Source organism: Panthera pardus, unplaced genomic scaffold (assembly GCF_024362965.1).
Source record: "Panthera pardus isolate Hobbes unplaced genomic scaffold, ASM2436296v1 HiC_scaffold_16, whole genome shotgun sequence".
In the NCBI taxonomy this organism is placed as follows: domain Eukaryota; kingdom Metazoa; phylum Chordata; class Mammalia; order Carnivora; family Felidae; genus Panthera; species Panthera pardus.
Genome location: NW_026526721.1, coordinates 119,007,885 through 119,033,036, shown reverse-complemented (window position 1 = coordinate 119,033,036; position 25,152 = coordinate 119,007,885). Strand labels below are relative to the sequence as shown.

The window sequence follows — 25,152 nt, the reverse complement described above, 5'->3', positions numbered from 1 at the left end:
TCCTCCCTATCTTGTAGTGCTTAATGTATAGAGCATCTCAGGTCTATAGACAGCACTTCCAATAGGATTATTTTAATGGCCTTTCCTCTTATAGCGAAGTTGTAAAACACTTGATGTGTCCTAATTACATTGTCTGAAGAGTACTAACACTATTTAAACCATGTTTCAAAGTATCATCTAAATAGATATGAACAACTCAAGGTTTATGTAAAGTCCCTTTCATCTTGTGAAACTTTAAAACAAAGATCTCATAACTGTCACTGAATACTGAAATTCTTGAATATGGGAGAAATGGAATAAGAAAAGACTTTTGGAACTATATATTAATGTCTAAGTATGTCCCTTGTAAACTTATCCATTTGGGAGGCAGAAAGGAAGAGAAAAAGGAGGCTTAGAAATGTACATAAGAAAATATCTTTAAAAATAGCTATATTTTCCTAATCGGATATATGGAAAGTTAGTTAAGTTTAGAAGGCAAAAGAGAAAAATCTTTGGGGGGACTTCTGTACTTTTTTTTTTGTCCAACAGGAAAACCAATTTCCTTACAAAAAGTTATTCTTTGGAAGTAGCCAGGCTGAACTGCACATCAATCGAAGTAATAGATCAGTTGAGTCTAAGAAAAGATTAGAGACACAACTCCCAAAAAGTATAATTTGGGCTGCAATTGAGTGAGTTAATGCTGGTTGACTTGCAGGCTCTGTGTGTGAAATTTCCTCTAGAGATTACCTAAATACAGTTTTCCAAACTTCTGTGAACATAGCACTATTACCAGTGTAGTGCTCTTACAGTGACATCAAGCTATGCTTCCAGTGTCCCTAAACAATTTCACTGGATTTATATTCATTTCTAGTACATCTGGCTCAGGGATGTGTTTGGGGGAAATCTCATATCACAGCTGACTTGATGTGCAACTGAAATAATAGATGTAGAAAAACAGTTCATTAAAAATTGAAAGTGGTACGTTTATGTGTGTGTGTTGGTATGTTTAGGTGTATATATACAGTATAGGTAACATACCGTTATTATTTATCTCATTTATCATAAGTCTCAAACATCACTTGTTGTATTGAGTGATTAAAATGACTATAGGTTTCAAAGGATGATTATGAAAAGCATTTGCAGAGATCTAGGAAGTAGAAAAAATAGACACCATGCCCAGTTTTGACAAATACTAATGAACAGTACATGAGAAAGTAATTTAACTTCTTCAACACTCAGTTTTCTTATCCATTAAATAGGATAATTTCTGTGGTTACCTACCTTATATGCTTAATGAAATACAAATGGAAAAACTTTGTGCTGAGGAGGAAGAACTGTGAAAATAGTATATTTTGCCTATATTTCTAACACTAGAGTATCCTTCTTATATAAACAGGCCATTCTGAAATTCTTTCCCAAAGCATGGGACATCCACAGTAACCACTTTCATTCTTCAAAATGAGTCTCCATTTACTTTCCACTCTTAGAGGATCATGTTTACCTTTTCCTACATTCTTAATTTCTCTCTGTTGGGATAAGATTGTAATTGTATTTAGCCCTGTGAAGCACAGTGGGTAACTTATCAAGTAATCTGGGTATTGATTTCTGTAGAGGCCTTAAATTTGTAATCTAGAATAAATACCCTTTTTGTTACAAATTAAAAGCAACACTTTGATAATCATGTAAGCAATTTATCTACATATGCTAGAAGCCATTATTATCATGGCAATGGAGAAAACGATCGAGAAATGTGATTATTGAATCACGGTCAACTAATTTGACAATACATTATGATCTTTTCAAGAAAAGCTCTTATTCAATCATGACTTTGTCAATAGGATAGTTTGGACACTTAAAGAGAACAGGCAAGGCCTTCAAGAGGGCTAATATCTATTCTGTAAAATAGAAAAAATAAAGTTTAACTTGGGCAACTAAGAAAGTTTTGGTCTCACAACACCTATGCTAAGGGATTAAGAAGGAGGCCACCATACAGGTAAGGCTAACCAGAGGAAGTTTCCCTCTAGCCATAAGAGTCAGCTCCTCGTGCTATTCTTCAGACCCCTGATACAGTTATAGAGATGAAGTGTAGTAGAGCCATTGCCAAACTGGTCAACCAAGGTACTACCACTGATATAGGCCCGGTGGACTTTGGGAATTCAGGAGAATTCTAGGTTTAAGGAAGAACTGAAAATCTCTAGTTTTCATCCAGTATTAGACCACTGGGGATATAGGAAATACCTGGTACATTCTATTTGCCATCAAAGAAAGAGGTTTTGTTAAAGATTTATCATGTAGGCATTCTTTTCTTTTTTTTTTTTAAATAACTGATTTTCTTTTTTGAGTAGATTCAATTCACATAAAGATTAAGTGGAAAGTTCTCAAAATCTCAAAATATGTACCCATATAATTCTTCAGTCCCACCCCCCCAGTCTCCAATTGTTAGCCAATATTGATACATCATTATTAATTAAAGCCCATAGTTTACATTAGGATTCACTCTTTGTCTTTGTGGACATTCTTTCTTAAGAACCCTAAGCTTCTACTATAAATTAACAAAATATTCAGTAAGAGTTGATGCTATAAATAAGAATACTTATGAAAATGTTTTGCTAAACTCTTTAGCATTCTAAAGAAAAATAAGAAATTGTTTTAATAAAGAAAATGTGGTAAATTTTATTATACATATAAATATATTATTATGATAAAAATTTTAATGAGGAGTTGGGCTAATGAATGAGCTTAATGCAATATAAAGCACATGGTAGTGAATTGCACAAAGTAAAAATCAATAAATGCAAGCAATTGTCATCACTATAGTCAATACTTCTTATAATTGTAGAACTTTTTTAAAGAGGGGACCAAGTGATATGAGGAAAAGATTGTGTAATCTACTTCACAAAGTACTGGAACAGAGGTTCCAAAAAAAAAAAAAAAATCCAGTCAAAATCAGGTCAAATTCATATAGATGTTAAAATCACACTTACAAATTGGTGAAAGGAAATGCAACCACAGGAAAAATAGTCAAGAATCATATGAATATAAAGATTGTAGGTACCTATCATCCAGTAGCAATGACCTTCAAGATTACACTTGCTCATTGAAGCTCAAACCATGATGTCATCATTCATATTCATGATTCTGTTGATAATGTAGCTTGCCTATTGGAAACCTTTATAGCTACCTCTCATGCAGTGGGAATTAGTAAGTAAGGGAGAAATAGAGCAATAAAGCATCTCAGAACTGTAGTTAAGATTGACTTCTATTCCTTTTATTGGGGCCATTTCATTTTAATGACATCAGAGTGTAATTGCTAAATCAGGTTGAGCACCTCCCACACTGGTAGTGCTAAAATCCTTAGACCAGAACATTGGGAATTTCTCACTGTGATGGCTCTGTGTGCCTGACTAACAGTATTCTACTAATTATCTTCTACATAATACACATACAATATTTGACCCAGACATGTGCACAGGCACAGATTACCATATAAATCTGGTGGATATAAATTGTAAAATTAATTGATGTGGTTTAGTTTCAAAGATGCTTGAATAATATGGATTAAATGCAATTTAAAGTTATCTTGATTCTTGTAAGTAAGTCTGTCCTTACTAAATCCTAAGTAAAGTATTAAATCTCTCTACCAGTTTGGGAGTGTAGCATAGCAAGTTCACCTAGGGGTTTTGTTAATATGCAGATTAGGATTCAAGAGGTCTGGGGTGAGACCTAAGACTACATTTCTAACAATTTCTACATTTCTTCAGGTGTTACTGATGCTCCTGCATGTCCAAGGATGCAATTTAAGTTGCAACGCTGAGTATAGCACACAAGCTCTGGAGTGTGTCACACCCTGGAAGTTACTTAAGCAATCTGAGCTTCAGACTTCTCACTTAAATGAAGGGAACAATAGAAGTATCTATTTCTATTCTTTGTTGTGAAGATTACATGATATAATAAATGCAGGATGGTAAGTTCAAGGCCAGGAACATAGAAAATAGATTTTAAAATGCTAGCTCTTGTTGTAACTTTTGTTGTTTCTATTAACCCCTTGTCAGTGAAAAGATATATATTTCTTAAATCTTTTCATAATTCATTGATTCACTTGGCAACACATTAACTCTTATTGACTCTTACTAAAAAGGTGAGGGCATGATAACTAAGAGGTTATATCTACTAGGGAACATAAGACAAGGATGGAAGGCAATAGCACATGAAGTCCAAACTATACTAGATTTGATAGTCAAATGCACAGTGAGCTTATGGTTAAAGCAAAAAAAATTGATAGCCACTTAGACTGGCCTTTATTTCTCTAATCTGTTCAATATCCATGGTTTGTCAGTTCCATCTTCCAATCTTCTCTCAGATCCAACCAAACAGTCTCTGGTTTTAAACTAATATCTCCTCCTAACTGCTCTGTTGCATCTTGCCTTGACCCCCTCTCATCCATTTTTATATTCTAGTAAGAGTGACCTTTTAAAAGAATATCTCCCCCATTTAGCACTCCACAGCCTATAGAACGATGTCCAAATTCCTGAATAAAGGTTTCAAGTACCTGGGCTGACTTCCCCCTCCACCATCTTTATCTCCTACTATTATCTGTCCATGCTCTGGCCTCCCTAGACAAGAGGCACATTCTATCCTCTCTGCCTGAAATCTGGTTTCTACCAGATTTTTGCCTAGCTACCTCCTTTGAAATCAATATAAGATCTCAGGTTAGCAATCATTTCTTCAGAAGCCTCTTCTGATGCCCTCAGTGTGCTCCCACAGCCTCTTCCACCTACCTCGTCATAGTTCTTATCACACCAGACTCAACCCTCAAGCAGATGCTCCACATCTATTATGATCTCTTTGTACCATTTACTTCTTGTTCATACTCACTGAAGTTGTGCTTTTCTGTGTGTTTGTGTGACTCCTTCATGAATGCTTGCCTCCCTCATAGACTATAAACTCTAGGCTAGCTGGAACTGGGCCATTTTTTTACTCATCAAGACTGCTAGAGGCACCTGGGTGGCTCAGTCGGTTAAGCGGCCGACTTCGGCTCAGGTCATGATCTCTCGGTCCGTGAGTTCGAGCCCCGCGTCGGGCTCTGTGCTGACAGCTCAGAGCCTGGAGCCTGTTTCAGATTCTGTGTCTCCCTCTCTCTGACCCTCCCCTGTTCATGCTCTGTCTCTCACTGTCTCAAAAATAAAACGTTAAAAAAAAATTTAAAAAAAAGACTGCTAAATTGCAACACTCAGAAAATAAAATGTTGAAAATGAAACTACTTATAATATAATACAACATTCTTAGGACTAAATTGAATAAAAGTTGTGCCTGATTCTTAGAGTGAAGACTTTCAATCTTTATTGAAAGACTTAAAAGAAAACAAAAAAAGAGGTATCAGATTTAAGAACAAAAAAACAGTATCATATATATGTTAGTTTTCCCTAAACTCATCTCTGGATTTGATGTAGTTCTAATCAAAATACAAACAGAGTGAGTCAAAAACTTAGATAAGATGGTTCTAAATTTTTTACAATAAAAGAAAAAGATCCAAATAGTTATGATACTTATAAAGAATAATGTAGGGGAGGTGGTAATATTTATCCTATTAGATATCAAGAGTTAATTGCTAAAAGGTATTAATAATTAAAATAGTGTGGTATTGTCACAGCACTAGAGAAACTGATCATGAAGAAATCTGACAATGGTAAGCATTAATGAGGATGTGGTGCGATGGAAACACACCTACTGGTGGGGATACCACTTGGAAAAACAATTTGATATTGCACATCCCACTCCAGGTTCATTGCTTAAAGAATCTTTTACATGGGCCCCAGGGTTCTTGGACAAGCAATTCTGTTCATAGGAGAATAGGTACAGTGTGGAAAATTCACGTATTTGCATATGATCAATAAAAGTGAATGAATTATTGCTGAAAACCATAACATTGGTGAATTTTAGAAAAAACATGAGTGCACAAAGAATCAAAGTTTAGAAAAACCATGACAACAGAGAGTATGATACTATTTTTTATAAAAAATATATAACATGGGAAAACTATAAATAAAATTCAGGATAAGATTTACCCCTGGGGATGGGATAGAGTGGAGAATATGAAAGAACATACAGGTAAGTTCAACAGTTTGGGTAATGTGGTTTATAGCTTGGTGAAGAATTCATGGGGCTTCCATTTTTAAGAAACTCTTCAAGACCCTGGAAGGGTGCAATAAAATCCATGTGGCATACTTCCTTAACCTTATTTCTTCTTAAACTGTTCAAGCAAAGTGAATAAGCTTCCAAGACCAAGCTTTTGCCATCTCCAAAGCTATCTCCGTTCCCAAAGCACCATCGTCAGCCAGATGAATGTAGATGCAAACCTGACTTGACACTGACAGCCTTTGACAAGGGAAGTGCTATGGAAGAAAACCCCTCAGCAGAGATGCTGTTGCATTTATAGCTGATATGGCCACACTTCCACCTGCACATTCTCTGCATCACTGGTGGTAAAAAGAGCAACTGAAGTTCTCAAATTAAATAAAACTTCTCCATAATTGCCGGCTTTAGCTGATCAAGGGCCAATTTTCCAGGAATCTCCTCTGCTTTAATAACATAAAATCTTAGTGAGCCATGCTCTCTACCTTATCTTTTGTGAGATTTATTTACTTATTTTTTTAAAATTTTTAACGTTTATTTTTGAGACAGAGAGAGACAGAGCATGAACGGGGGAAGGTCAGAGAGAGGGAGACACAGAATCTGAAACAGGCTCCAGGCTCTGAGCTGTCAGCACAGAGCCCGACGCGGGGCTCAAACTCACGGACCGAGAGATCATGACCTGAGCCGAAGTCGGCCGCTTAACCAACTGAGCCACCCAGGCGCCCCTCTTTTGTGAGATTTATATATATATCTTTCCATAAAAAAATTATATCCAAACATAGAGTATTATAAGATACTTCTTAGTAAGTCATTTAAGTCATCAGGCTAGGAATTCACTCTTACTGGTTCTGGAATATCAGGAAGTCTAATTAATAGAGGAAGCCAATGAGTTAGGCCCTCTATAGTTGACTTGATTTTCCATCATGTTTTCCTTTTGTAGCCACAGGTTTTATTCCAGGTTCTGAATCCCATTTGCTAGTATAATATCTTGCTTTGAAATCTCTGAAGATATTTTATAATTACTTCCTGTGGCACTTTATTTGCAAATATGACCACAATAATTCTTCCCATCCCTATATGCATACACCTTTGTGATGTGACTTCATCAGACCTTCCATCAAGAGCTGAAGCCTATTTCCACATGTCTTGAATCTTGCCTGCTCTTGTGATAATCTGACCAATACAACATGGTGAAAGTGATATTGTGTGACTTCTGGGTCTGGGCCTTAAGAAGTCTTGCATTTCTGCTCCTATCATCTTGAAATGCTTCCCTGAGACCATCATGGGAAAAAGCCAGGGCTAGCCTACTGGGAGATGAGAGGGTACATAGAACAGAGGTGAGTCCCCAGACCAACCAGCCGATAGTCAGAATCAGCCACCAGACATTTGAATGAACCCATCTTAGACCAGCCAATTCTAGTCAAGCCCTAGATGACTGTGATCACATGAAAGACCCCAGATGAGAACCACAGAACTGCCCAGCTGAGTCCAACCTAAATGGTTGAGCCACAAAATTATGAATAAAATGGTTGTATTGAGCCACTAAGTTTGAGGAGTGGTTTGTTACAAAGCAATAGGTAACAGATATACTTCCCTTATTTTTTTTATCTTTTATCCAAATGAGGTGTGGTGGTAGTGGTGGTGGGTGGTGGTGGTGTGTGTATAAAAGCTGAGCTCTTCGATCAGAGTTTGGACACATTAAGGAAAATGTTTGAATCTGTGCTTGAGGGTACTGAAGAATGACTGTAAACTGGGTAATTCCAAGACTTGAATATTTCATTTAAAAGGAATCCTATAGGCAGAATCTTTTAGTATGGATTGCTTAATAATGAGACTTCTCAGATATATTCTTTTTCAGAAAGAATATATTTCCACTATTCTTATACATTTTTCTTTCGTCAGTAGCCATTTCTTATTTCACATCAACAATCTAACATGTTGGTTTTTTTTTTCCTTCTACATGGCATTCAACATTTCTCTTCCTAATTTGGAGTTAGGTTTTATTTTCTTTCCTCTTTGATTCTTTCACAGTTTATTTTTCTCTGTCCTGTTCTGTCATTCTTATCCCTGACATCTTCTAAGGGTGTAATAGAAGAACTGGATTGGTGACTAACACAAAGATCCATATGGCTCTGACAACTCCTTTACCTCCAAGCTACTTTTCTGATGTTCTCCACAGTCCCTCTGTCCTACCTTTTGTTTCTTTTCGTCAAAAACTTCACTCTCCTCTCTGCTGCCAGAAATACAGCCTATGCATGCTGTGATATGGATATGAGAAACCACACTGCTAAGCAGCTCAGGCTATACTTGACAGATTAGAGATTATTTTTTCCTATTTGGCTGTGTCAGGGCAGCAGTATATTTATTTTTCTCTTTGACACCAGTGACAGCTATTACTGTGCCAGCTCCGAATCCAGAGAATAAATGAATGCACAGAGGAGGCATGGGGCCTTCCAGTCTGTTTTGCAGCCTACTGCAAATGGAGTCTCAGAGAGCAGCAGCCCAGACACTGTCTCATGGGATGGTGAGAAAAACATGTTTGGGAGGCAGGAGAAGAGACAGAGGAGAAGGAAGAGAGAGGTGGAGTACAGAAGAGAGAAGAGAGGAGAAACATAGGACTTTGTGGTTGATAAGCATTAACCAGGGGGATACTGGCAGATACACTCTTGGCACTTTTGCCTCCCTGCTACTGCCTGCCAAACTGAGTTGTTCTTATTAAAATACACAAAGAGAAACAATAAAAGAATCAGAGTTTCCCAGAAATGGAAGTAAGCAGTATAATCAAGCAGAGTTTTCTACTTGTTCGCTCTTTTATTTTCTTTTTAACATAATTGATACATGCAAGAGAATATATTGAAAATATATGCAAGTTATATTGAATACCTGCAAACACACTCCACTCCAAGAGCCAGAATATTACCAATAACCTCTCTCTTCTATGTGTTTCTTTCTATCTCATTCTTTTCCCTCTCCCCCAGAAATTACCACTTCCCTGAATTATGTCTTTTAATTCCCCCTCCTTACTACACATATGCATATATGCCTTCTCATACAGAATCATGCATGCTTAAACAATACTGATTAATCTTGGTCATTTATAAATGTTGTCATGCTACATAAAGTCTTGGGACTTGATTTATTGATCTTACATGAAGTTTCTGAGTTCATCCACACTGTCATAAGCAAGTTGATTTCATCCTTTTTTTTTTTAAATTTCTTAACGTTTATTCATTTTAGAGAGACAGAGAGAGATAGACCATGAGTGGGAGAGGGGCAGAGAGACAGAGGGAGACACAGAATCCAAAGCACGCTCCAGCTGTCAGCACAGAAACTGAGTAGGCCTCGAACTCACAAACTGTGAGATAATGACCTGAGCCAAGTCAGGTGCTTAACCTACTGAGCCAACCAGGCACCCCTATTTCATAGTTTTTTACAGCTGGGTAATATCATGTTATACAAATTTACTTGCCTACTCTCCTTTTTTTTTTAATGTTTTTTTATTTATTTTTGAGAGGGAGCACAAGCAGGGGAGGGGCAGAGAGAGGGAGACAGAGGATCTGAAGCAGGCTCTGCGCTGACAGCAGAGAGCCTAATGTGGCGCTCAAACTCACAAACCATGAGATCATGACCTGAGCCAAAAAAAGACACTCAATCGACTGAATCACCCAGGAACCTACCCATTCTTCTTTTAATGAAAAGTAAGTTGTTCCCAAGTTTTTGCTAATGTGAACAATGCTGCTACAAATATTTTTATACATGTCTCCTAGTATACATGTGCAAGTGGGTCCCTAAGGAAAATACTAAGAAACAGAGTTATAAGGCATACCAACATGTACAAAGTATATAAGAATATAATAATAAATTTTAAAATTATATGCTCATAGATATATACATTGGAGTAAACTTATAAAAATTAAAAATAACAGGTAATCCTGAAGAAGAGTATCTTTTTTGCCTTATCCTGTTAAGATACAAAGACTTATAATGAAGCTGTAGCAATTAAGAAAGTGATATATTGGGGCAGAGATGGATTATAGACCAATAAAATAGAATTAAGGGTGTAGAAACAGAAACCCCAGTACATAGTACAGAAAACATAGTAGATCCTGGGGAACAGTAGAACTAGACAATAAGTGATATGAGAATAATTGGTTATGCATCTGAGGGAGAAAAATTGGTTGTCTATTTTGTAGCATATACAAAAAATCAGTTCTAGAAAATGAACTTACAGTAAAAGGCAAAACTTAAAACACTTTATAAGAAAATAGGTTTCTGATTCTGGAGTAGGAAAGATTTATTAAACAAAACACAAAAACACAAAATGCTAACCATAAAAGAAAAAAATAATAAATTTGACTATATTAAATTTAAGAACTTCTTTTTTTAATGTTTATTTTAGAGAAAGAGAGAACAAACAAGTGGGGAAGCGGGGGGGGGGGGTGGAGAGAGAGAGAGAGAATCTTAAGCTAAGCATGGAGCCTGATGCAGGTCTTGATCCCATGACCCTGGAATCATGACCTGAGCTGAAATCAAGAGTCAGATCCTCAACCAACTGAGCCACCCAGGTGCCCACAGAACTGCTGTTCAATAAAAGACATCATGAACAGGGGCACCTGGGTGGCTCAGTCGGTTAAGTGTCCAACTTCAGCTCAGGTCATGATGTCACAGTTTGTGGATTCGAACCCCTACATCGGGCTCTGTGCTGACAGCTCAGAGCCTGAAGCCTGCTTCAGATTCTGTGTCTCCACCCCCACTCTGCTCCACTCCCACTCATACTCTGTCTCTCAAAAATAAACATTAAAAAAAAAAAGACATCATGAGCAAAGTAAAAGCACAAGACAACAAAAACTAGGAGAAGATATATGCAACATATATTGCTGAATATGGATTAACATATAAAGAAACAGGGCAAATCAATGAAATATTAAACATATAAAGAAATGTGGTAACTTAATGAAAATATGACAAAACAACTCAGCAGGAAAATGTAGAAAAAACTTGAATAGGTATCATATGAAACTGTAATCAACTTCACTAAGAATCAGGGAGGTATAAATACAATATAATTTTACTACTATTAGATTGCCAAAAATTAACAGGAAAAAATGTACAACCACTTTGGAAAATGATCTAAATTATTTTGTAAAAATGAATGTTCATTTGTAGACTCTATCATCTGGCACTTGCATATATATATATATATATATATATATGATGGCCACCAAGTCTAGGAACACACACAAATACATAATAACTGATTTACTGTTATTATAATGATAAAATAAGAGCATGCATATTTCTAGATTTTATGACCACCCTGAATGCAGCCTAGAGGCTTCTTCAGCTCTAATTAAATATGGATATATATAAAATCCTTCCTGTCCCAACTATCTCTGCTCAGGCTCTTGAAAAACATACTAGTTCTTTGTATTTGTAGATTGCAGTTCCCTAGGAAATCTGAGTAAACAGTGAAATCTATGTGGACTCTCTTGCATGAAAAATTTGTGGAGAGTTTAAAGGGGTTCATTGCCTCCCTAAAGTCCTTCTATACCATTTCAGGATCTGTGTTTTCGGATTAAGAACTCTCTTCTGAGTCATTCTCTTTCCAGAGCTAGAGTTCAAGGAACTGAGGTATGGCTTGGCCTCCATCTAGGAACTATACTCCTTCAGGTTTTGATTTGAGACTAGTAAATGTGTTCCATCTTCCAGATTTAGGAGTCAGCATTTTGAGAATACTCACTCATCATAATTTATCCTAGTCAAGAAAAGAGTAGCAGTGGGGGGCCTGGGTGGCTCAGTTGGTTAAGCATCTGACTCTTGATTTCAGATCAAGTCATGATCTCACAGTCATGAGATCAAGCCTGGTTTTGAGCTCTATGCTGAATGTAGAGCCTGCTTGGGATTCTCTCTCTCCTTCTCTCTCTGCCCCTACCCCCATTCCCAAAATAAATAAACTTAAACAAAAAAAAAAAAAAAAAAAGAAAAGAAAAAGAAAAGAAAAGAGCAGCAATTCCAGAACCAGTGCTAAGGGCACTTAGGCCTAAAGATCCCCAGGTCAGTAGGCATGATGACACCAGAAGGTGGAGCAAGACCTTCCACAAGGCCCCTTCACCCATATGCCTGATGGACAGGTGGACAGAGCGTCAGGCACAGCTTCTGTGGTGTGCATATAAGAAGTCCAACAGGAAAACCAATACTTCAGAGGAATGTTGATAAGAATAATAGACACATCCTCACATTTATGAATTCAGGTTTTCTAGAGTGAGTTACCCAGAGTCCAGGAATTCTAACCAAGTTAAATGAATAATATCATCCCTTCAACCACTTGCATTAGGAAAACACAGGTATCATTTCTACTTTGCAATTATATTTATAGCTTATTCTTAAATATTCAGATTTTTCATAATTGTTAACTATTGTGATAAATGTAAGAATGTAAAATTATTGAGGGCCTGGTTTGTCTGACAGATATAGTTATTAATTGCAAAACACTAGAGAAATATAAAGTATCATATTAGGAAAAAGAGCAGGATAAGGAGATTCTAAGAGTGTTTTGAAGTCAGACTGACTCCGCCATTTACTACCATTTACTTATCGGGAAATCCTGTGCAAATCTCAACTTCAGCATCCTTCTATGTAAAATAAGAATAATAACAGTACCTATCTCACAGGAGCACTGTGGGAATAAAATGAGACAGTGTCTATAGAAAGCAAAGGCACATGGGATGAGATTTTAAAAAGTAAGCTATTTTTAAAATTAACACCCCATTCTTCACATTTAGATCCATGTCCCTTTCTCCCAATATTTTTGAAATTATGGAATTTGTTTTAATTCCTCACTAACAGAAAAACTAAAAGAGTATTACTTTTATTATTCTTAAGAAAGCACTTCATGGAAACCAAAGAATTCTAAGGACAAAATGTATGTGCTGACAGAAAGCATTAGGTAGGTTGTCATTGTGATGATACATCTGTATCATACATAAGGGTAGAGACATAGGGCCAAAGACAAAGGAATAGTCTCTAAAGATGAAGGAGATGAACAGAGAAAGATTCCAAATACATGGGGTTTATTCAAAAACAGAGGTGTATTTAAGATTTTTCTTATATGATAAGATGAGGAAAGGACTATAAAAGGTGGTTCAATTCTTTAAGAACATTAAAAAAATTAAAATTAATTTTTTAAGTTTCTCTGATTTTACTGCAGAATAGATTTATTAAACTTTCTCATAAATATAAAAGATGGTTTACATCTAATTTCTGAAACATGAATTAATAAAACTTAATTAAGAATTCTTCTCACTCACATGGATTCAGTGATATCAATTCCTATAAAGCATCTGAGTCCATCTAAAACCAACCTGTAGTTTGATTAGATCCAGTCATTATCTACATAAGACCATGGTCCACCAGCTCAGTTTTCATTCATGGCCCATAATCACTCTTCACAGAATTTACATTCTCATAAATTTCTGATCCCAGACTTCATTGTCCTGTGGCAGCTGACTCTCTAGCATTTCAGTTCCCACCCTCTCTTGCACAGCTCTAAGAAATCTGCCTTCCAACTTTGAATCTTATGTAATACTCCCTACACCCACCAGGACTAATGTACTTGATGGCATGGAGAAACCAGGTACCTCATCCCTCACCATTAAATGACTCCCCAGAATCTATCTCTTCTATGAAATTATTCTCAGAGTCCAATCTATGACTGTCCTAAATCTCTCTTTCTGCCCATTTCATGCAAGTCTGTGTATATGCATAAACCTAGGCATTCTTCCTTCCTCTTAAAAATGTGAATTCCTTTTGAATGGGATTCCCAACTAAAAATCTTTCATATCTGTGAGAACTCCTGTGGCACTAATGAAGAAACAGGTGGCATGTTAGTGAATATTGACTAGTTCATTTAATTTTATTTTTAGTTTAATATTTTAAATTTTATTTTTGAGTAATGATAATAAATAGAAGTAAAGCACATTTTTGGCATTAAGAATTTTACTCTGGAACCAAACTATTTCCTTATTAATGCCAGCTCTATTTCTTACACTGTGTGCTCTCTAAACCTCAGCTGTTTCAAATGTTAAATGAGGGCAATAATAGTATCCACTTAATAGGATTATTTTAAGGATTAAATTAAATAATCCATGTAAAGTACTTTTAAAAAGGGCATACTACATATCAAGTACTTGATGAATGTTGTGTTGTTCTTATTACTTTAGATTATCAGGAAAGTATAACCAGTCATTTTCTAAGGTTTGAGTGTACATTTGAATCACTCATATAATGAGAGTCACTAAATTATATAAGTGTCAGTTAAGTCTTAATTCAAGTTTGTACCTTCCCTTCAGAAGTTTTGAAATTGTATCTGGTGATCAACAGCATAAAAATAAATTGTTTCTTATCATGCAGCACCCAAAACAATTGGACTTGCCAATACTCTCTTTATTTCTGCCCTTAGGACAAGTGTGAAGTCATCTATCACCTCCTAGAGGTTTAATCCATTAGATACTCCAATTGCTGTCCCATCTGACTTCCTATTATTAGACACTGTCTACCCTCCCTTTCCCTATTCCTTTGACTTCCAGACACATGTCCTGCTTGTTTCCTTCCTATATCTTCCCAATACTTCTTAGTCCTTTGTGGTTTTCTCTTCCCTTTCTTCAGATAATTTTTTGCCCAGGTAACCTCCTTTCTCACTCCTAACACTTGCCTTGGATTACCCCATTATCTCTCAAGATTTCAACATATTGATGACTCCATGTCCATCTGTACTGCCACTGTCTGAGGCCAGGCCCTCATCGCTTCCAATTTAGCTTATGAAAAGTGCCTCTTAAATGGCCTCCTGAATGCCATCTTTTCCCTGCTTTAAGATTTCTCCTTCACATAACCACCAGAATGACCTTCCTGAAATGTAATCTGACTTTGTCCTCCTCAAGCTAAAGCTCCTTTCCCTTGCTGGATAAGACCTTAAGAAGGAACCCTAATTGGGGGCACCTGGGTAGTTCAGTTGGTTAAACATCCAACTTTGGCTCAGGGCATGATCTCACAGTTCGTGAGTTCAAGCCCTGCGTTGGGCTCTGTGCTGACAGTTCAGAGCCTGGAGCCTACTTCCGATTCTGTGTCTCCCTCTCTCTCTGCCTTTCCCCCATTTGTACTTTGACTCTCTCTCTCTCTCAAAATAAGTAAATATAAAAAAAAAAATTAAGAAGGAACCCTAATTGTTGTTCAGATTATGCCTCGTTCAAGCAAAAGCCCATGGTTCTAAAAGTTTCCCCGGGGCTGTATTTTTTTATTCAAATCACTTTCCAGCACAAATCATTGATTGCAGCCTTAAAATCAGAAGAGGTTATCAATTCCAATAAATGAATTTTACCAGATCTCCTAAACTGAAATTTTTTAGAAAAGTCAATTATATATATACACACACACAGTACATTGTTTTTCTTTTTGAAAAAGAGATTATAGAGTTTTCATGATGGTGAAAGCATATAATATAAATACATACACTTAAATATACTTAAAATCAGTTAGACAAAGAAAATGGGGTAATAATGAAAACTGACTACTCCATAATTTAACAACATTTTCCATAAGTATAGATTTAGATCTATTATACATTGTAGATCCTCATATTATAGAACTGCTAACTATCAATCTTTGCTAGAAAGTGATGAACACTGTTAAGAGTCCACACATCTCAGAGCCTTCTGTCAATGTATATGAACAATGTAGAGGAATGTATAGGAATTCCAAGAGAAATTGCTAAACAAAGAGGGGATGATAGTAAGACCTGCTGAGTCAGAAGCCAAAGTCTGGATTCTGTCCTGTCTATGGCCCTACTTCATAAGACAACTAATTAGACTTTTAAGATACTACTTTTTTCATCTTCAGAATAGGGGCTTTAATTGCACAAATCTTTAAGGCCCTTGTCAGCTTTGAAATTTGAATATTAGCTGCTATGGCTTATCCACAGAATAGAACAACTCTCCTCTAAACATGCTTTGAGAAGGATAAAATCTATATTTGCCCCTTAGTCACAGTTTAAAGATCTCTTAGGTGTCCAGACTTAATGAGGTTCCTCAATCTATATTCCTGTAAGCCTCCACTTTCAGGTGCTAAAATCTTTAGCTTCTTGATCTCTCTAACTATGCTGGACATTTTCCTATAATGTAGCCTGAATTGTTCTAGGCTTGAATCAATAAAAATTTAACAGAGAACTCAACATAACCCACACCCCCTGCTTTCAGGTCCAAGTAACGATACCTCCATAGTCTTCCAGTGACACACACTAAATACTTCACAAGGAAAGAGCTGGATAAGTAATTAGTGTGTGTGTTTTAGCTCCAGTTTCTTGCATTAGGGTTATAACATCTGTATGCAGTGAAGTTAAAGGGTAGAGTTGGCTCCATGAGACAATTTCAGACATCCACACCATCATGGTCATAGCAGCTGACATGTTTTTTGCAGTGGAGATTTAATGTATTGGATAGGATTATAAGTGAATTGGATTGGCTTCGCCATTTTGTATCATATTTTGCTTTATGATGAGCTGTAAGCCAGAGTCTATATAGTTAGACTTGGGGGCTTAGTAACATAACCAATAAAATATAGTGAGGAAAAAACAAGGCAGCATTCTAGAGTATATCAAATGAAAAGCCATCCCAGCATTAAAAATTCTGCTGATATTTGGAGATGTCTGTCTCAGACTGCTCTCTTATAAATTTTCCCTTAGAAAGCACACCCTTGCCATATAGCTACTACTATACTCTGTCAAATACAGGTAGGGTCCTGCAAACAAGATGAAAAAAGAATGCAGTGTGCTTACCTGAATTATTCAAGCAAAAATAAAGGAATGCAATGTGCTTCACTTAACTCAAGCCATGATCTCTACATTCCCTAAATCAGAGGTCCAATACTCACAGAGAAAATTCAGCAATCTGATTACAGTTCGCTTTGATTTGTAGCCTTGTAAGCTTGGAATGGAATCAGAAAATATATACACCTTGGAATGGAATCAGAAAAATGTGTAAAGATGTGATATACAGAAAAAGGTAGACAATTCACCCTGTCAGTGTGAGTCCAGAAGTGTGAGATTCCTCCCACAGATGACTGGCCCCACGGCCACCTGTAACTTGAGCTCCAAAAGTCACTTACCCTATGACGATACAGGAGATGGCAGTTCCCAAGAAGGCATATGTTAAAATAGATCCTAAGTTTTGAAAAAAGTGTCTCTGGGGAGAAAAGAATAGATTTCATATAGTATGTCCATATTTTTTCTTAGTGTAACAGTAAATAAAAATAAATGTATGCATTTTTACAGGCCCTCCCTTCCCTCACTGTTTAGGCAAATTCTGGTTTTGGAACCTTAATTCCTGGCCTTATTGCACAAATAAGGTTGAACTGATTTACACTGCAAAGGACAGAGGTTTCTCAAAGAAAGGAGGAAAGATGCATCTAGAAAATGACAGGGTAGAGATGAGAGAAACGACTGCCAGAACTGGCTGGACCTGAGAGAGACAGTAAAGGATTGGGCCAATGTCCATGTAGAACTCTGGCATGATTAACAGAAAATGAAGTTTTTAGGAAATGTTGTTGCCAGTGAAACCCCTTTAATATTTTAAAAATACTATCCTGAAATATTTTAATTGCCTTTTGACTTATTGGATCTCTGACTTCTATTTCTTCTGAATGCAATGAAACAAAACCTTAATCATCTACAACAATTTATTTTAATGAGTCATACAAATGATGCCTAGTATTAGGACTGGGGATAAGGAAGGATGAGGTGAGTAAAACCAGCCTTCTAAGTCTTCTCAAAGGTTGGCTTGGGAAAACTCCCTTCCAGTTGTGTAGTTGGGAGCTGAGCAGTTAGAAGTGACAGCAAGAGGGAGCCTGGAGTACACAAGAAAATAGGGTCTGTACTGCAAAAGCCGCCTGGCTGCAGGCACTGACAGGCCAAAGGGAGGAAGGCCCCTGGAGTCTCTGGGGTGGGGAGCAGGGAGCAGAAAAGCAGCTGCACTACCTCTGCATCTTGAAACCCACACAGGCCAGAGCCTCAATCTGCTAGCACTTAAACTATCAAGGGAATTACTAACCTGTGAAATGTGCACATTCAGGTGATACTTAAATAATGTCAGGCGAAAGCACAGAAGCAACAAAACTGGATTTCCTCTCTATGAGCATCAACAGCTGAGTATTAGCAAGGCACCTTGAGTTTTTACCCTAATTGATAAGCCCAACGTCTATCCCAATTAATAGCTAACTCTGGTTACAATCATCTAGAATGATATTGTTAATAGAAATATAATACAAACCATGCATGTCATTTAAAATTTTTCTAGTAGGCACATTATAATAATTTTTAAAAAGGCAAAATGAATTTTGATAATATATGTCTTATTTAACCCAATATATCTGAAACATTATCATTTCTACATGAAATCGGTATCAAACATAATGGAGGTATTTTTTGTTCTTTTTTTAAGTTCATTGAAATCCAATGTGCATTTTATACTTAAAGCATGTCTTCATTCAGACTAGCCACATTTCAAGGCTTAATAGCTGCATGTGCCCAATGGCTAGTGTATTGTATAGAGCAGATTTAGAAGAATTATAAGCATGTCAGATTTGAATCTGTATCACAGGTATCTAAGATAATGATATCCTTACAAAATAAATAAACCCATAAAATAATTGCTTTTTCATTAGCACTGGTAAAATTCTCTGCTAAATGATAAAAGAAGAAAACAACCACTGTATATTTACCTTCTTCAGGCTATATCCTGCATGAAATATAATTGGTGGCAGTAAAACATTGAAGAAGATTTCTGGATCAAATGTCATCTGCCAGAAAAGATAAAAGTATAATTACAAAGATGATCCTTTGGGTCACTAAAAATGTGCTTTAAAAATACAGTTATAGTCACCTTTGGTAAGGTTGTATGAGGTATATTAACATGCTATTAAATTAGCACAGATGAAAATTGGAAAAAATGCAAACAGAAATTCATAAATGCAATATAACTATGAAGTAACATTTTCAATGTACAACCTATACTCCATTCTATAGCTAGCAATAATAACAACAATTCAATAAAACCCTTCTAGGCAAAGAAAACTCTTATCATTGATTTTGATTAGTTATCCATTCTTCATATATTAAATATCTTTATTATACATATATATATTTATTTATTTTCTGGTCAAATACATTTTCTGGTAATGCTCAAGCATTTTAGCTTCTGACAAGAACTTATTTGAACTTTCCCCAAATAAAACATTTTTTAAAAGTTTGCTCTTAGTTTTTCCTACTTTATTCCATTCCAGAGTTTAAAATATTTTCCAAACTTTATGTAAAAATATATTTGAAAGTGAAAATGGATTTTTCTAGTGTTTGTTTATTGGCTTTTACTTAAGTGTTAACATAAAGTTGGCCAGAAAAAAAAAAAAAAAACTTATTTGGTGTCAAATACAATGAAATGAAATAAAGAGACTCTTGAATCTAAACCTACTATTTGTTGGGAAATCTGAAGATGAAACTCTTTTAATCTTTAAAGTCTTACTTAGACTTATTTTCTTCTTTCTCTACCCCATTCCCCAAATACACAATGTCGTTCATTATTTACCACTAAGGCCTTTTACCATTACAATATTCATCAAAATCTTTCACATATAGTTTTCACAATTATAATATCCAATTTCCCCTCCCTTTTTTTGCCTTAATTCTAACTCATCTCTAGAGCTGGATCTCAGAAGCTACTCTTCTCTGAAGTCCACTTTGATTTCCCTAGTTTCTTAGGTGTTTTTTTCCTTTATTTAAAAAAAAATTTTAACGTTTATTTATTATTGAGAGACAGAGAGAGACAGAGCATGAGCATGGGAGGGGTGGAGAGAGGGAAAGACACAGAATATGAAGCAGGCTCCAGGCTCTGAGCTGTCAGTACAGGGCCCGAGGCAGGACTGGAGCTCACAAACTGCGAGATCATGATCTGAGCCCAAGTCGGACGCTTGACCTTAATCGACTGAGCCACCCAGGTGCCTCTCTTCTGTGTTCTTTTAGCACTTTGGATCCTCCTTCTCCTTTTCCATAATAGCCCCTCAATTCTACTCATGTAACATTTGGGAAGGAGTAGGTGGGACTCAGCCGGGTCTCAGAAACTTAATTCATCCATTGATGTTATAACATCTTGTATCAATGAAGATTCAGGTAGATCAACTATGGGCCATTCATAGCTCTCTGTGCCTCAGTTTCTTCATCTTTAGAATGAAGATAATAGGAAGCGTGGGTGGCTCAGTCGGTTAAGCATCTGACTCTTGGTTTCATCTCAGGTCATGATCTCACAGTCACGGATGGAGCCCTGCATCAGTCTCTATGCTGAGCTTGGAGCCTGCTTGGGATTCTCTGGCTCCCTCTCTCTTTGCCCCTACCAGGCTTGCTCACTTTCAAAATAAACAAATAAACATTTATAATAAAAAAAAAGAAAATACAATGAAAATAATAAGATGATACCTAATTCTAAGGTGGTTATAAAAATTAAATCAATTAATATTTGTAAAGCCTTTGCAGCATTACCTAACATCTAGTAAGCACTTGTAAGTACTTATCCCTAAAGAAAATAAAATATATGAATAAATATTTTCCGGTTATACTATTTGAAGAAACTGCTCTGTTGTTAGGAACTCTTGAAGGTTACAGCTGTGTAAAATCTGGGCAAAGAAATTATGAATCCTTCTAAGTTTGCTCTTTTTTCAAATATTATCTGATACACCATTATTGATCTATTTTTATGAGGCCTCTTTGAAAGTATATCAATTGCATATTTGAAAGTTTTTAGCAAAGAGATGTGTTTCTGAGTGCTGGGGGAATGAAGCAATGCAGCTGTGATCATCTGGAAGAAAAAAACACAGTGGCACAAACATTTTGGACAGCAAATCCCTTGCCTCAGCAGTTTTTCTGCAAAAATCAGGTTAATCACTCAACCAGAACATTTCAATAATCAGAATGCCCCATTCCCTGCATGCAGGTTAACTAATGTACTATTGAATTATATTTTCTGGAGCAGCCAGATGAAACTGGCAGGCTGAGAATGGCATGCAGCATACGAGGATTTATTTGTATATACAAAACAGATTTGTGTTCCTTTCAGACTTGCTATAAGCTTAGGAACTGCTAAATCAGAGTTCTGGGAGTAACTCCAAACCCAGACAATTTCTCAGAAATGGCTAGATCTGCTGCTGCACCAATCTCCAGATGGCGATTCCACATTTCATTTTCCTCAGATTTTGTGTTCAAATCATGGCCTTAGAGGTGAGACTGTTTCTAAGGCCCAAACAATTAAAATTTTTCAATATATAGTGAGGGGGAAAACATCTAAGACAAGTGAGTGGGAAAAACAGAAAGCTAAAAAGATTTCAGCTCAAGACATTAGTCTTTTACGATATAAAGCATAAAGGCCAGCCCTATCCAACAGAACTTCCTGTGATAATGGAAATAGACTACAATTGTACTGTCCAATATGGTAGCCACTACCCACATGAGCTATTAAGCAATTGAATTTTTTCAGGCTAGCGCAACTGAGGGACTGAATCTTTTATTTTCACATCTCCTGAGTAGTAGCTGGCAAAGGCAATTATCCTCATTTTCCAGAGACAGGAGAAGAAATGAATGGCATGCTCAGTGTTAATCAGTGTGACAGGGATATCACTAAGAATTGGGCATATATGCATGGGCAAACTAAATGTGTAGTTTCTGAGGGAACATCAGGCTAACATAATTACTTAGGGCAAGATTTAGGAATGTTTAAGAAGAGTTGGGACTCAGATATGATTTTACTATTTTGGTAATTCCCGATTCCTTTGGAAAAGTGGAAGTGGGTAACACAATAATGTGTTCAATCATTTTCAATGATTTTTTTTCATTAAAATTTTAACAAGTCTCTGCTACAAAGTACTTAAAGATATATTGATAGATATATTGAACCCATGAAGGCTACAGTCAAAGGAAGGAAAGATGATATTCAAGCACAGTAAAAGGAACGGGGCTAGGCTGTAATTCAGAGTTCTCTAGGACAGAAACACCAAAACACCATTCTGGGCTGGCTGACCCTGCAGGGAGGCTTGATGTTCAAGCAGCATATAAGCTGGGCTTTAAAGGATGGATAGGAGCCTATCCATGGGGCACCACCATGTAGAACATGCTCCTTTGTCTACCCTGGGGGCAGTGGGCCAGGGTTCACCAAGCCACAGAGCAAATTGGTAGCTTCCTGGAGTTTCGGTTATACTCAATAGCAAGTGATTTGAAACATTTTAAGTATTCAAATAAATGAAGATTTATTAAAAATCTCAAAAAAAATCTGTATGCACTTTTCCTATAAATAGGAGACTTCAAAGAAAACTTGGCTCACTCAGGGCAGGCAGCTTTCGGGCATACCTAGAGACACCTCAAGGGTGTCCATTTCCTTTCCTCTGCTCTAAGTTATGCTTTAGATAGAAGGCACCAGACACACTTGGGAAATAACAATAGATAATGCAGGGCTCCTGAGGGATGGAGAATGAGGTTAATGCAGGTGCTGTGTTGATGGGTTGCAGGGGTGCCATGACATATCAATCCCTTCATCTTTGGTCTAAGGGATGGTCAGAGGCCCAAGTCTAATCCTTTCAGCCCTGAGTAGTCTCATCAGGACCCTAATTTTCCTACAGTTTACCCCCATTGACCCGATACAATCATTTTCTGTGTCATGATGGGGATAATGCTGGCATGCACTTCTTTAAGCAAAGGTTATCTCTGTAGTTATAGATATGAAGCCAGAATAAAGATAATCACCTCCTCACTAAGTATACAGAAAATCCTTCTTCCAACTTCCACCTTTCCTTTCAGCCACCACTTTCTCTCTTTGACCACGTAGAGATGGATTTAAACTACATTCATTCAACCATGGAGAAAAGTAGAAATGTTTTACACAAGTAAGATTAAACAATAAAATGGCCAGTGGGAGTATAAATTTGTATATCCTCTTAATAGGGTAATTTGGCAATAGATATTCAAATGTTAAATGTCCGTACCATTTGATTCAGCAATATCTCATCCAAGAATTCATCCTGCAGATGTGCCTATACATGTATGGAATGGCCGTGAGGACAGGAGCATTCATTGCAAATGAAAGAATTGGAAAAAAAAAAATGTTGGGGATGATTAAACCATGAACTGGTTAAATAAATTATGGTGTAATCCATAAAATTGAATACTATATAACTTTTTTAAAGGCCGAGGAAAGTGTATATGCATTGAAATGGTCACTTTCTATAATTTGTTGTCAAGTCAAACGAGCAAGGTATAAAAGCATGTCTGGTGTATATAAAAAAATTGCTATGGGCTCACCAAACCCATTTCATTTTTGTCCTGGTCAGACACTGACTTCATTTCCTTGTAGTCAGGTGGGGCCATATGACAGAGATCTGGCCAAATAAATATGGACAAAAGTAATATAAATTATTTCCAAGCCTGGTCCCTAAAAACCCCTTAGATCGTCCATGCTCTATTCCTTTCTTTGTTAGTTCATCATAAAGAGCATTTGGCAGAGGTCCCAAATCCCTAGGGACTGGCAGAGCCACTAGATTAAAGGAAGTTGGGATGATTAATTGCTACTGGAGAAGACGAGTACTCCCTTTACTGGCCCAAAGGCCACACTGGATTGGGACATGAGCAAGAAGTAAACCATTATTGCCTTAAATCATGGAGATTTGGGGGTAGCTGGTTAAAGCATTTTGCTTATTCAAGGAGATGCAAAAAAGGGGATGCAGAATATTTACATACATATATATGCATACACACACATAAACTATTGGTTGTCTCCAGTGAGACTAGGAAAGAGAAGCTGCCTTAGAGGTCACGCAATCTCGGGGTCTGCAATCTCTGCCAATCCTGGGGCTGCGTGGAGGGGGCAGGTTGATGGGAAATGGGGACAACTGCTCTGGCATCTGTCCTGGATCTGCCCTCTCGTTTCTGCCTGAGCAGTTTTGGTTTTTTACACACTGTGAAGCAGGGTCAGATTTTCTTTGAATGTATCGTTCTGCTACTAAAAAATGTTTGAAGCCCTGACCTAATACTGTCCCCCAGAAAGTTCAAGAAACATGTGGAAGGCCAATGGGCCAGTGAGAGGCAGCAGTGAGCTTAAAAATCCTAAACCACAGTTGTTTCTCTTTTATGACATTCATATTGTTAATTTTGCTTCAAATGTCTTAAATGATGTCTCAGAATTAAAATCTCTCCCTCCACCCCTCCCTGGAGGTAACTAATACCCTGAAGTTAGAAAGTGTTTTTCTTTCCATGAGTATGTTCATGTACTTAACATATATGTGTCTGTAAGCAATAATTAATATTATTTTTACTATAGAATATTATATGTAATCAGTGTATTTTAAAATTTTACAGGGGAGCCTGGGTGGCTCAGTCAGTTAAGCGTCCGACTTCAACTCAGGTCACAATCTCGCAGTCCGTGAGTTCGAGCCCCGCGTCAGGCTCTGGGCTGATGGCTCAGAGCCTGGAGCCTGCTTCGGATTCTGTATCTCCCTCTCTCTCTGCCCCTCCCCCATTCATACTCTGTCTGTCTCTGTCTCAAAAATAAACGTTAAAAAATTTTTTTTTTTAATTTTACAGAAACTTAATATACATATAACTAGCATATTACATTTGGTGTATTTTAAAATTTTATAGAAATTTAACCATAAATATTCTTTTGTATTCTTTTTACATTCAATATTATTGAATTGTGGTTACATTATTGAAAGTGGTTATACCAATTTACATTCCCACGTAAGAGTATAAAAGTTTTTTTCCCGCATTCTAGTAAACACTTAGTATTGACAAATTTCTAATTTTTGCTATTTGGATAAGTATGAGCTGTTATCACATTATCGTTTACTTTGCATTTCCCTTTACTAATGAAATGAGCATAATTTTCTTGTTTATTGACCTTCTGTGATACCTCTTTAGTGAATTGTTGATCATATCTTTTACCCAGTATGATTTTTTCTTGCTGATTA

General features: G+C 36.7%; 1 protein-coding gene across 8 annotated transcripts in view; it reads right to left on the bottom strand.

Moving 5' to 3' along the window:
- The window catches only part of SLC9A9 (solute carrier family 9 member A9), a 701,238-nt gene that overhangs the window by 490,271 nt on the left and 185,815 nt on the right, over nucleotides 1-25,152 (bottom strand). For all 8 annotated transcript variants that reach the window (XM_053903745.1, XM_053903747.1, XM_053903744.1 and 5 more), the window contains 2 exons: nucleotides 18,877-18,954; nucleotides 17,266-17,342 (listed from right to left, as the gene is read on the bottom strand). In XM_053903745.1, coding sequence (XP_053759720.1) covers nucleotides 17,266-17,342; nucleotides 18,877-18,954 — 155 coding nt within the window. The remainder of the gene's footprint in view (nucleotides 1-17,265; nucleotides 17,343-18,876; nucleotides 18,955-25,152) is intronic.